Source organism: Anomaloglossus baeobatrachus, chromosome 9, assembly GCF_048569485.1.
Source record: "Anomaloglossus baeobatrachus isolate aAnoBae1 chromosome 9, aAnoBae1.hap1, whole genome shotgun sequence".
Taxonomy (NCBI): domain Eukaryota; kingdom Metazoa; phylum Chordata; class Amphibia; order Anura; family Aromobatidae; genus Anomaloglossus; species Anomaloglossus baeobatrachus.
Genome location: NC_134361.1, coordinates 48,744,813 through 48,757,927, shown reverse-complemented (window position 1 = coordinate 48,757,927; position 13,115 = coordinate 48,744,813). Strand labels below are relative to the sequence as shown.

Here is a 13,115-nt window from a genome sequence, read left to right as displayed (position 1 = left end):
CAGATGCATGGTCTGATCATACCACATCTCCTGGGCCGGGGAACACAAAAAATTATACGGATATTACAGCACAAGATCACAGCTGATTCTTTTTGTGAGGTAAAACATTTCCTGTTAAGGCTATGTGCGCACTAGAAAAGTGATTTTTCTCAAGAAAATTTCTTGAGAAACTTCTGGGAGTTGAAGATTACCGCACCTGCGGTAAAAAAAACGCGGGGAAAAACGCATGCGATTTTGCCGCATTTTTTCCGCAGGTTGGTCCCTCCAGTTTTTTATGCTGTAACTGCAATAAATAATATAGCTAGATGGATAGATAGATGATAGATGAGAAAGACCTCTATAATGTCCTATCTCCCTGCATTTTCTAAGCTGGCACCCTTTAGTGACTTTCATGTGGCACTAAAGGGTGCTTAGCCTTGTATTTAGCCAAAAAAAAAAATAAAAAAAAATGACAGTGGAGATCCCACATCTTTTGTAGCCAGCTAGGGTAAAGCAGACGGCTGCAGCCTGCAGACCACAGCTGGCAGCTTCACCTTGGCTGGTAATCCAAAACAGAGTGCACCCCACGCTGTTATTTTACATTAAATAAATAATTTAAAACAAAACACGTAGGGGTCCCCCCAAGTTGGATCACCAGCCAAGGTAAAGCGGACAGCTGTTGTCTGGTATTCTCAGACTAGGGAGGTCCACAATTATTGGACACTCCCGAGCCTAAAAATAGCAGGCCAGAGTCGCCCCAGAAGTGGCGCATCCATTAGATGTGCCAATCCTGGTGCTTCTCCCCAACTCATCCCGTTGCCCTGGTGCGGTGGCAAACGGGGTAATATATGGGGTTGATGCCAGATGTGTAATGTCGCCTGGCATCAGGCCCTGGGGTTAGTGATGTCAAGCGTGTATCAGATACCTGACATCACCAACCCAGTCACAAAAAAAAAATAGACAACAAAAAAAGTTTTATTTGAAAAAACACTCCCCAAAACATTCCCTCTTTCACCAATTTATTGAAAAGAACAATCAATTCCAGGTCCGGCGTAATCCATACCATAGTCACTGTCCCAGTCAATGAAGAACAGAATGTTCCCCATTGGCTGGGAGAGTAAATGCAGTGACCTGAGCTAACAGCAATAGGTCAGCCCAGGTCACTGCAGGGGATGACGAGCGCTGCCATCAGGAGGTTAGATGAGATCATTACCTGCTGTAATGATCTCCTGCACTGCTGACGTCAGTGCTGTCACTGCCTTCTATGCCCGCCGCGTTCTCAGCAGTATCGTGAGAGCCCATGACGTCACCGCTAGTGACAGTCTCGGGCAGCCTGCGAGACTGGCATAGAAGGCAGTGACAGCGGTGACGTCAGGAGACCAGGAGATCGTCATAGCAGGTTATGACCTCATCTAACCTGACAGCAGCGCTCGTCATCCCCACGGCTACCGGCACTGCAGCGTGAGAAGTTGCTGATACTGCGGGCAGACACTGCAGTGCGGGCAGCCGCGGGGCTGGCAGGGAGCGGGACACAGACTGCACGGGCACCTGGAGGTCACACGGAAATGCTTCCATGCGGCGTCCAGGCAGAGTGTGTGTGTGTGTGTGTGTGTTTTTGTGTTTTTACTCTGCTCCGCTTCCTCTTCCTGTCATAATGACATCACTTCCCTGCAAATCGCAGGGTAGTGATGATGAGCATTACCGCAGATAAATCGCGGCTATACCGAGGGTATACCGCACATCATTTGCTACCTGCGGTATTTCGCGATTACATTACAGTGAATGGAGTGAAATACCGCAGGTACCTGCGGAAAAGAAGTGACATGCACATTTTCTCAAGAAATTCTGCAAAAACAATTATCTTGAGAAAAAAAACGCAGCGTGCGCACAGCTATTTTTTTTTCCCCATAGGTTTTGCTGGGAAATGTCTGCAGAAAGATTACAAACATTTCTCAAGAAATTTCTGCAGCAAAACCGCGGGTAAAAACGCAGTGTGCGCACAAGGCCTAACATGCATTAGGTTACAGATTTGCAAAGCCTCTGCCTGACCTAATATCAGCACTAACAAGTACCACATGGAGGCTGTAAAGGGCTTTTGTAACCTCAGTTCGTGTCGTAATATAATATAATTACTTTGATATATTAATTTACAACATTTCTTCCTGTGTCTCGCCAGTAAACCTTTAACCCTGTTTGTTGGCAATTCAGGAAAACATGGATTACTCATCAATCGTATTTTGTGCTTCCTCAGCAACCTTTGATATCTGAGGAGTAAAGATTCCTGCAGAGATCCCGGTTCTTCCTTGGAAGACGCCACCTGAGAAGGTTTGCAGCTTTATTCCTTAAATTCATAATTGTTTTTTTATGATGCTTTTTGTGAAATCCCTGAGAGAAGGACCTGTCCGTTCATATAAGGTAGTTTGGGAGTCTGCTGGAGAAGGATTTTCATGTCACAATTAGAGTTGAGCGGATTGGTCATAATCCGGGTCCGGCGGATCCGGATCGGGTTGCCGCCAAAGTTAGGATCTGATATACGCGGCTATGTAAATCAATGAGAGAGAGAGATGTATCCGGGTCCGCTCAACACGTGTCACAATGCTCCACAAGCTTTCCTGTTTTCCCTGTCAGGCACACCAGTGGGTGGTCTAGCTGGAAAAGGGCTACCCGCCTAGGGGTCAGGCAGACTGGTGAGAGGGAGGAAGTCAGTTGAGTAGTAGCCCTCAGAGAGTGAGGAGCTGAGGGAGTTGTAGCTCCATGTGTGACCTTGGTTAGGTCGCAGATGGTTGTCTGGAACCGGAGGAGGCGGAGACCCAGTCGCAGGGTATTGGAGAAGGGGGCCCAGACTTAGGTTTGGAGAACGGTCGGCACCGGAAAGTCCTGTAACTGGACCGGTACCGATCACAGCAGGGTACAGGACCCTAGACCAGGGAGTAGCTTCACGCAACCTGATAATTCACTTGTGGAGGATAGTCTCTTTATGAGCTTTCCCCAAGAGCTCAGAGCTGAGATCGAAGGCACCAACACAACGAGGGGGATAGGGCTTTCCAGCTTATGCGGCCTACAAAGATCCCAAGTGTCAGCCATCGAGAGCATAGCTCCACTATTTTAATATAGGGAGCGGGACCCTGACCGCTTCAGGCCGAAGGGTCACTTAGGAACTTCTACAATTGTGCATGGAGGCAGGCTCCGGACCACTAAGCAATACCAGTGGGGACGGATTCCCGGACGGGCTCTCCAAGGCTGCAGCAGCACCCAGAGACTTGGTTTACTTCTGTTTCAGAGTCTGCTTTATGGTTGTACGAACATCCACACAGCCTGAGTGAGTACACTGCACACCCTGCGTCCTGCCTGCCCGCATAACCTGCACAACGCTATCCGCCACTCACATGCAGAGTCCTGGGGTCTCCCCTACCCGTGGAGTGATCACTATCTGGCTGCTCCACTCCATCTCCCCCGGGTACTCCCATCGGCAGCGGTGGTACTCCCCTTACCACGAACCACGGGTGGCGAACTATCCCTTGTAAATAACCCCCCCTTTACATTTGAATTGGCCATAAGCCCCCAGGTCCGGAGACCCTCGAGCCACGGCAACCCCGGATCCAAGCAGTTCGACTACTGCAGGGGCAGCACATATACAGTACACAGACAATACAGCAAGGGATCGCAGCTGCTGGCATCTGTGAGGTAAAACATTTGCCTGCCTGTAATGGCCGTGTCTGACCGTACAGGGACATGGTGTGATCATACCACAGCTCTCAGGCCGGGGAGGATGCAAAATAGTAAAGACATTACAGCACAGGATCACAGCTGATTCTTTTTGTGAGGTAAAACACTATCCTACTTGTTTTTAAAAAAATGTGTTACCTCAAAGAATATTTTGCGATCCTTTCCTGTAATATCTGTACACTTTTTTTGTGCCCTCCCTTGCCCAGGAGATGTGGTATGATCAAACCATGTCCCTGTATGGTCAGACACGGCCATTACACAGTACACAGCAGGGACACATACTGTATATAAGATTATCTCAGAACAGGAACATATATCCAATTGTGGAAATTTATTATAATTCCAAGATCTACTGATTTAAAATCAACTTTTTTTCATGGTAAAACCCCCTTTAAGTACCCAACTCTGATCCCTACTTTGTGTCATTGGCATCACATGTAAATTAGTAAGTTATTGAGATTGAGATTGTCTCCTCTCCAATCTTCAGGAGTATACTGCTCCACTGCCTCCCGAGGGGCGGTGCACTCCTGAAGATTGACAATTCAGGCCAGTGGCATCATCACCCCGCAATTCCTAACGGTGTGCCCTCTCATCTTGCTGGCAGGGGCAGCTTTATCAGAGGAAGTTGGCTACATCCATCGACCAGAACAGACCTTTTTAGGTCTAAAGCAAAGAGTTGGCAAATTTTGCCCTCCTCGCATTTTTCTTTCACTAAATATCCTCTCTATCCTCAAAGACCAAAGGATTTTTAATTAGTTTATCTCTCGTTGCCGAGGTTACCGACCACCTCTGCACCATAGCAGCAATGGCTGGTTTTCCACTACTGGACAGGAGCTTATGATTGGGCCCAGTGAGGTGAAAAAAAACCCAGCATACTCCCCTCCCGGTCCGGCGTTCGCCTCCGGTTCCCTGGTATCAACATCCACTGTCGGCTGCAGCAATCATATTTCCTCCTAGTGGAAGAAACACATATATGAGAATAGCATTGCGGTGAGGGTAATGTAATAACGATGAGCCAGTCCTTCAAGATCATCTGTGAAATAGTCTTCAAAGCATAAGAAAGCGTCTGAAATTGTGCAGAGGTTGCCTGCGTCCCTTCTGCTGTGTAATGTGATTACGCAGGGGGCCAGGTCGGCCGGTCGCTTTTGATGTGCACTTTGAGATCATTAGGAGGCGCTTGGCTGAGGGGGCACCTGCCTCCTGGATTGGGCTTAGTGCCACCCGGCTGTGCCTGCTCCCCGGTTGCTCGGCTTTGCTGTCCATTCGGGAGAGATCAGACTACTGGCCTAAAACCAAATTCTCTGGATGTGAGTTCAGTCCACGCAGTTGGGTGTCTTCTTGGGAACACGCTGAGATGCGGGTCTCGTCTTCAAACGACACAAAGGAAGTCTGACTTCTTAATTGCTTGTTGCTGATGGCTGCGGCCTGGAGTGGTGACACAATAGGTGTTGACATTTTTGGATTTTTTTTTTCCACTCCTTCTTTCTGTTTATTTAGTTTACCCTCATTGCTCGCTCTCGCCTCGCACTTTTGTCTTGCACTTTTTTCTTACCACGTTCTCGTCATTTTCTATTCCGGAACAGCATGTGGTGCCGCAGGCTGGCATTGCTCTATCCAGAGACCAGGGGACTTCTAACCAAGGGGGTTAAACGACAGCATCGATGGACCCCCAAATTGCAGAGATCTTCTGCTTCGGCAGTACGGTGGCTCAGCACAGCCTCGGAGGCTCAGGATTGCTCGTGGCTCCTGCAGGCGGATCATTTCGGTAAGTTTAGACTTTGGGGAAACCTGTCCTAATTGCACTCGGTTGCTATCGTCTCATCTGGTTTTGGAGGGTCGTCACCCCTTTACCATCCACCATCATCTGCCCCCTCTATGGAATACAAATTAAGACATTTACAGAATAAGTTTAACTTTTAGTGGAAGTTCCTGAAATTAGATGAGGTTAAATAGTATTAATTCTTTACACTTGCCATATTTTTTGGTATTTACGATACAGCCTTGAGGGCCTAAGAGAGTCTATGGGTTAATATCAGTCACTTTTTTGCAGTCTAGGGTCTTGCTTTTTGATTTGTGTAGTATTACTACTGTGTTTTTGTTTTTTGTTTGTTTTTTTTATGCTCTTACACGTCCAAACTTTCAGTGGTGCACAGTGAAAGAAAAGCTAAACCTCACGGCATAAATCTTATATTGTATGCCCCATAACAGTATAAATTGGACATAGACCCCCTGCATAATTGTATGCCCTATAGTAGCATAAATTGGGGGTATACCCCCTGTATACATCGGTAGAGCTTGCAATCTTGTAGAAGGCTTTGGATCTTTCTGTATGTGATGTATGCACTCTATCTGACCTCACTAACTGTCCCAGATCCCCGTTTATTCGCCACTAGATTCCTTCTCAGCCCCCTTTCCAAGTACTTCTTCTGAACCCCACCATGCCCCTCCAAGGGTCACTCAACCCTCTTCCCATTGGGGTCATACCACAAGGTCCAGCCCTGCTAACCTGTGCATTGATTTCTGGTTGTCATGCTAGGTATGGGGAAGTACAAAGCTACGGAAAAAACTTCTAAAATACAATGCTTTATTAATAAGTTAAAAAAGGGGAAACCCCAACATTTCAATATCAATAATACACAATACACAAATGGAAAAAGCAAAAGAGGGGCCTGGCCCTAAGGTAGCCCTCGATCTGCCCCTACCTTGCTGCGGAGGTCGGCACCCTAAGGCCTGCGCAGTTTGGCGCCCCCGCTCACCGAAGACTATCCCTCCGGGCCCTAATCTGACCCTGGCAATCTGGGAGGTGATAATCTACTAGAAGAAAAGAATTTTTTCAAATTGAACCAACAATAGATTTAAGGAATGTAAATCAAATATACTATGACCAATACAATTAAACTGGAAACATAGTAGGGTACAATCACCCAGTAAGGAATCACCCGTCAAAACCTGATGACTCCAACCAGAAACACCCGACGCGTTTCCCCTCATCTATTTGAGGTTCTTCAGGGGTAGATACAGTAGTCGTTAGTTCAAAAAACATATAAGTATGAAAAATGCTGGTGGTCCCAGACAGCACTACAAGTGAGTAGACCCCCCACTTTCCCCCACACACGGATAAGAAATCCCAGCAGAACTCCGTGTTACAATCAACACCCAAATGGTCCCGGAAATAGGCTCCCACAGGGTAACCAACTTCAGTCAGGGTGTCTATACAATTAGGGGGTAGAACATTTGTTCAAAATAGCAGGTATTGACTACTTATCTTAAACCGCAGTGCACAGCAATAAAGGGACATGCTTCACAGGACTCCCTGGATGTGGCATGAGTCCAAACCCCCCTACAGCAAGATATGCGCTCCTCAATTCACCATCCTCCCGTCTAGAGGTGGCCAGAGTGTTTGAATGCAGATTACAGGGGCAGGGAGGCACCCACACGAGTAACAACCCATTTATAAACAAATTCCAAATACTCTCACCTGTGATGCAGTGCAGTTAACCCCAACCAGTCTGTTCCTGAAAAAATACACGTGTGCTTGCATAGCATGCGTGTCTAACCACACACTTCCGGCTCACCAGGTATCTCCATCACGTGATCGGGGATTCCCCGATGACGAGGGCAGCGCGCATCCTCAGTAGGCGGTGACGCGGCCCGCACCTGCGCACTGAGTGCGTCCCAAGCTGGGACCCAAACAGGAAGACACTCGCACAGATGCAGACCGGCCATTGTCACGTGTCCCGGGCTGCCCTGATCACGTGAGCGGTGTTCCCCAATGACGCTGATCGCGCCTGCGCAGTATGCGCATACCATGCCTGAACGCACTGAGGGGAGATTTACTGAGAGGCGGAAACAGAGCACAGCGTTCAATCGTGCCCCCCTCCCTCTTTCAAATATACAGAGAGACGGAACCAATGATTTAGGCTTCAGTATACGGGATCATGGGGCCACATTCAAAGAATATGAATCAACTGGAAAACCATCCAGCCACTCACACAATTGGTAAAATGGGTACAAACTGAGAACATCCATAAATGGGGTCCATATGAGCTCCCCTTAAGGTAACTCCGATAGTCATAGGATGTCAATAAAATAAAATGATGCGGACCTAAAATAAGGTAAATAAATAAGGCCAACTCCCTAGCGGATTAATAGGCATGACAGAAAGAAATGGGCCCGAGAAAATCGGGCAAGCACCCCGGGCAAAAGACTAAAGGGACACACCAAGGAGAGCACTCCAGACCGGTTCATAGAAAACATCCAAAGTGCAATTGTTCATTAAGACCAGACGGACTCACAGTACACAACCTGTGGATCCACCGGGCCTCCTTTTGCAGGATGAGTCTATCCCAATTGCCACCCCTATCCGGCCTTGACACCACCTCGATGGCATTAAAGGCAAAACCGTCTAGTCTACCTCCATGCTCCAAACGAACATGTCTGGTTATATTTGTTTTTTGTTTGTTTTTTTTATGCTCTTACACGTCCAAACTTTCAGTGGTGCACAGTGAAAGAAAAGCTAAACCTCACGGCATAAATCTTATATTGTATGCCCCATAACAGTATAAATTGGACATAGACCCCCTGCATAATTGTATGCCCTATAGTAGCATAAATTGGGGGTATACCCCCTGTATACATCGGTAGAGCTTGCAATCTTGTAGAAGGCTTTGGATCTTTCTGTATGTGATGTATGCACTCTATCTGACCTCACTAACTGTCCCAGATCCCCGTTTATTCGCCACTAGATTCCTTCTCAGCCCCCTTTCCAAGTACTTCTTCTGAACCCCACCATGCCCCTCCAAGGGTCACTCAACCCTCTTCTCATTGGGGTCATACCACAAGGTCCAGCCCTGCTAACCTGTGCATTGATTTCTGGTTGTCATGCTAGGTATGGGGAAGTACCAAGCGAGTGGCAGAAGGTAAGGGAAGGGGACCCCTGTGTCTAGGGAAGGGGGACTTGGTGACCCCTGACCAAACCTACAGCTGGTTCCTGTGGTTCCTCACCACCCTAGATAGGTTCCACATCTATGCACTGAGCCTGATGCCTAACCCTTTTGCTGGACCCTAAATAGGGAACGGGAGTGAGGAGCTCTTCTTTAACTCCAATAAGCGCTAAAGGAAGACATATGGGGGACACCTGGAGGGGAAAAGGCATGAACTATTTATCTACATATGACTCAGGCAGAATTCAGCAATGATACTACAGATGAGAGCAAGCCACCTGCTTGTAACTAGAGCTATAATGAACTGAATAATATCACCAGCACCAGTCCAGGGAAGAAGGGAGTATTTAAGCACCAAGAGAATACTGGAGAATACTGATGATCAGCAGATGGGTGGAAGGCAAGCCCCTGCTGGGTCCTAAAGAGGTAGAGATTAAAATCCAGCAGGAAAGCTGCCTATTACAATGAATACTAACAGCAGAAACCATAGAAAGTCAGGGAGCATTCTGCAAAGCCAAACGCTGTGACCTTCTATTGCCAGACATCACATGACTGTCTGTCACCCGTGACACTGGCCCATGGCCTTACGGTGCACCAGACTCTTCTCTGCCTCCTTTCAGTATAGTACCGGTTGCGCCCTCCTTCCTCAGCCTTGTTTGTGTTTTGAGGGATGCAAAAGGAAGCTCTGTACATTGGGGGAACAAACAAATGTAGCCCCCCTCATATCATAGGGTGCTTCCTCGCACAGGCAGCTGCTCTGTATGGAGCGCCCCAGTCAGGGGCCACCAGAGACCTCCCTGGACGGGCATATTGACAGCACCATTGCCAGGAAAAAAAGAGCAGCCAATGTATCCCCGAGGATGTAACCAGGAAAGGCACAATCAAGGAGGCGCTGATCATCAGTCAGTGTGTTTGTGACTGTAACCACAGCGCTTCTGATGCTGCAGAGTTACCTCGGACGGTGGTCTATGAGATGAGGTTCTTTTTACCAAGATGTTTACGTTCCAAAAAATGAGACTGAGTGTCTGAAACATTCTGCATGTATTTCCATTCTTCTTCTTCTTTGTTTATTGAGTTACGTCTTTCCACAGAACTGTTATACTCCGGCACTTGCATGCGCTTTGACTATGTGTGGCTCCGGGATCACTGCCGCTCGGCCTCCTGCTATAACACCAAAACCAACCAACGCAGTCTGGACACGGCCAGCATCGAGATGGACATCAAGCCGGCACAAGTGCGAGTGGACGAGACCACTCTGTACCTAACATGTAAGTCTTCAGCATATACGGAGGCAATTACAGGGAGTATGATTGGCATTAAAGGTGATGTCTGGGCTATAATGACAAGTCTGCAGTCATTCTGCAGGTTTTTCCTTCCGTTCTCTTTAGCCACATCTGCAGGTTTTTCCCTCCGCTCTCTATACAGACACATCTGCAGGTTTTTCCCTCCGCTCTCTATACAGACACATCTGCAGGTTTTTCCCTCCGCTCTCTATACAGACACCTCTGCAGGTTTTTCCCTCCGCTCTCTATACAGACACCTCTGCAGGTTTTGCCCTTCGCTCTCTATACAGACACCTCTGCAGGTTTTGCCCTTCGCTCTCTATACAGACACCTCTGCAGGTTTTGCCCTTCGCTCTCTATACAGACACCTCTGCAGGTTTTGCCCTTCGCTCTCTATACAGACACCTCTGCAGGTTTTGCCCTTCGCTCTCTATACAGACACCTCTGCAGGTTTTGCCCTTCGCTCTCTATACAGACACCTCTGCAGGTTTTGCCCTTCGCTCTCTATACAGACACCTCTGCAGGTTTTTCTCACTATCTGACAAGAAATCAGAATAAACCTTTCCTGTTTTAGGTCAATTGGAAACAAAAATTATTTATATTTGACAAATGCCAGAATAATGAGAGAGAAAATGTATTAAAGCATTTTTATTACTTTCTGCAAAGTCAAAAGTTTAAATACACTAAGAGTACTTTGCCTTTAAATAATATGGGACAGCCCCTATGATGATGTCATATCTTTGGAAGCGTCTGATAGGTTTATTGGCAACATCTGAGTGAATGTGACACATACCTGTGGCTGTATTTTAATGCCCACCTGAAACACACTGCTTCTTTGTGTAGCATCATGGGAAAGTCCTCTTTTGGGTATAAGTGCAACTGGAGCCTGGTTCTCCTATTGCACGTGCTAATATTGCACACATAGAGCAATTTATACTCTCTCATTCTTTTAATTTTTCATTTAAGGCCGAAAAATCCTTTTTAAATAGAATGTCTAGGATAGGGAAAAAAAACCAAAGTCCTTCTGTATTGATAAACATCGCCACGCTTGTTAATGGACTGCGTCTGGTATTGCTGAGGATAGCCCATCAGTATCCGATGAGTGACACTCAACACACTCCCACCGATCAGCTGTTCTCGGAGCTGAAGCCATCCATGTGCCAGGGAAGGAGTCTTGCGAGGATAATTTGCATATTCCCAGTGCCTTCTGGGATAAGTGAAGAGTCACCGCGAGCTCAAGGAGAACCGGGTTTTGGCCGTTACAGCCGGAAGGAAGACTTCTGAAAGCCAGGGAAGGAGTCTTGCGAGGATAATTTGCATATTCCCAGTGCCTTCTGGGATAAGTGAAGAGTCACCGCGAGCTCAAGGAGAACCGGGTTTTGGCCGTTACAGCCGGAAGGAAGACTTCTGAAAGCCAGGGAAGGAGTCTTGCGAGGATAATTTGCATATTCCCAGTGCCTTCTGGGATAAGTGAAGAGTCACCGCGAGCTCAAGGAGAACCGGGTTTTGGCCGTTACAGCCGGAAGGAAGACTTCTGAAAGCCAGGGAAGGAGTCTTGCGAGGATAATTTGCATATTTTATAATTTGCATATTCGAATTTTAGCCTGTCTTCTTCATTGTGAGCGTGAGTGAGCAAAGTGTGAGCAAAAGTAAGTGTGAGTAGAATTGTTTGTATTTAGTTGTTTAATTACTTAACATTTGTTTAGTGCTATCCCCATTAGAAAATGTGCTCCACTATTGCTAATGCGATCCAGTGTACATCTTGTCTCATGTATGCAGTCCTTGAAAAGCCGTTCGAGGGTGCATACTGTTGTTCGAGATGTGCGCAAGTTGCACGTTTGGAAGCCCAGATACTGGATCTAAATGAGCAGCTGGCAACTCTGAGATGCAATAGAAATATGGAAAGGAGTGTGCTGCTCACTGAGCAGCAGCTTGCTGGGTCAGATGTGGGGGAGGATCGTAGTAGGGAGCGGCAGGACGGTGAGGTAGGTAGCTGGGTGACAGTTAGAAAGGGGGGTAAAGGGAAAAGTGCTAGGAAGGCTGGTCCTGAACTGACACACCCCAATAGGTTTGCAAACTTGGCAGATGAGGGGGATGTCATTACAGGGGTAGCATTGCTGCAGCAAGGCATGACCTCTGAATGCCAGAGGAGTGTCTGCTCCAGTAAGGGGGGGAATAGGAGTGCAGGGCAGGCAAGACAGGTACTGGTAGTGGGGGACTCAATTATTAGGGGGACAGATAGGGAAATCTGTCACAAAGACAGGGATCGCCGAACAGTGTGTCTTCCTGGCGCTCGAGTTCGGCACATCGCTGATCAGGTTGACAGATTACTGGGAGGGGCTGGGGAGGACCCAGCGGTCATTGTACACATTGGCACAAATGACAAAGTTAGAGGTAGGTGGAAGGTCCTTAAAGATGATTTCAGGGAATTAGGTTGTAAGCTTAAAGCATGGACCTCAAAGGTGGTATTTTCGGAAATACTACCTGTGCCACGAGTCACACCAGAGAGGCAAAGGGAGATCAGGGAGGTTAACAGGTGGCTCAGGAATTGGTGTAGGAAAGAGGGTTTTGGGTTCCTGGAGAATTGGGCCGACTTTTCAGTTGGCTACAGATTCTATGCTAGGGATGGGCTGCATCTTAATGGGGAGGGTGCAGCTCTGCTGGGGCAGAAAATGGCTAGAAGGTTGGAGGAGTGTTTAAACTAGGAATGGGGGGCGAGGGTATTCACTTTATAGAAGGGGAATGTAGTGCAGATAGTGACCAGGGCACAAGTAATGAAATTGGGGGTTTTACGGGGGGAAGGGTTAGGACAGTCAATACAGTAAGCAGGAATACAGGTACAGAGTCATACGTAACGTGCATGTACACTAATGCCCGAAGCCTTACAAATAAGGTGGAGGAATTAGAATTAATATTGTTGGAAGAAAATTATGATATAGTGGGGATATCAGAGACATGGCTGGATGAGAGCTATGACTGGGCTGTTAATTTACAGGGTTATAGCCTATTCAGGAATGACCGTACAAATAAGCGAGGGGGAGGTGTGTGTCTATATATAAAATCATCCTTAAAACCCATCCTGCGTGACAACATATGTGAGGGTACTGAGAATGTAGAGTCCCTATGGGTGGAGATAAGGGGGGGGGAGAATGAATAATAAAATACTGATAGGGGTGTGTTATAA

General features: G+C 47.3%; 1 protein-coding gene across 3 annotated transcripts in view; it reads left to right on the top strand.

Moving 5' to 3' along the window:
• TMLHE (trimethyllysine hydroxylase, epsilon) overlaps positions 1-13,115 on the top strand; it is a 79,649-nt gene that overhangs the window by 21,309 nt on the left and 45,225 nt on the right. For 2 of the 3 annotated variants that reach the window (XM_075322631.1, XM_075322632.1), the window contains exons 2-4: positions 2,231-2,304; positions 5,289-5,470; positions 9,740-9,916. In XM_075322631.1, coding sequence (XP_075178746.1) covers positions 5,290-5,470; positions 9,740-9,916 — 358 coding nt within the window. In that variant the 5' untranslated portion in view covers positions 2,231-2,304; position 5,289. The remainder of the gene's footprint in view (positions 1-2,230; positions 2,305-5,288; positions 5,471-9,739; positions 9,917-13,115) is intronic. The other variant, XM_075322633.1, reaches the window with a different exon arrangement.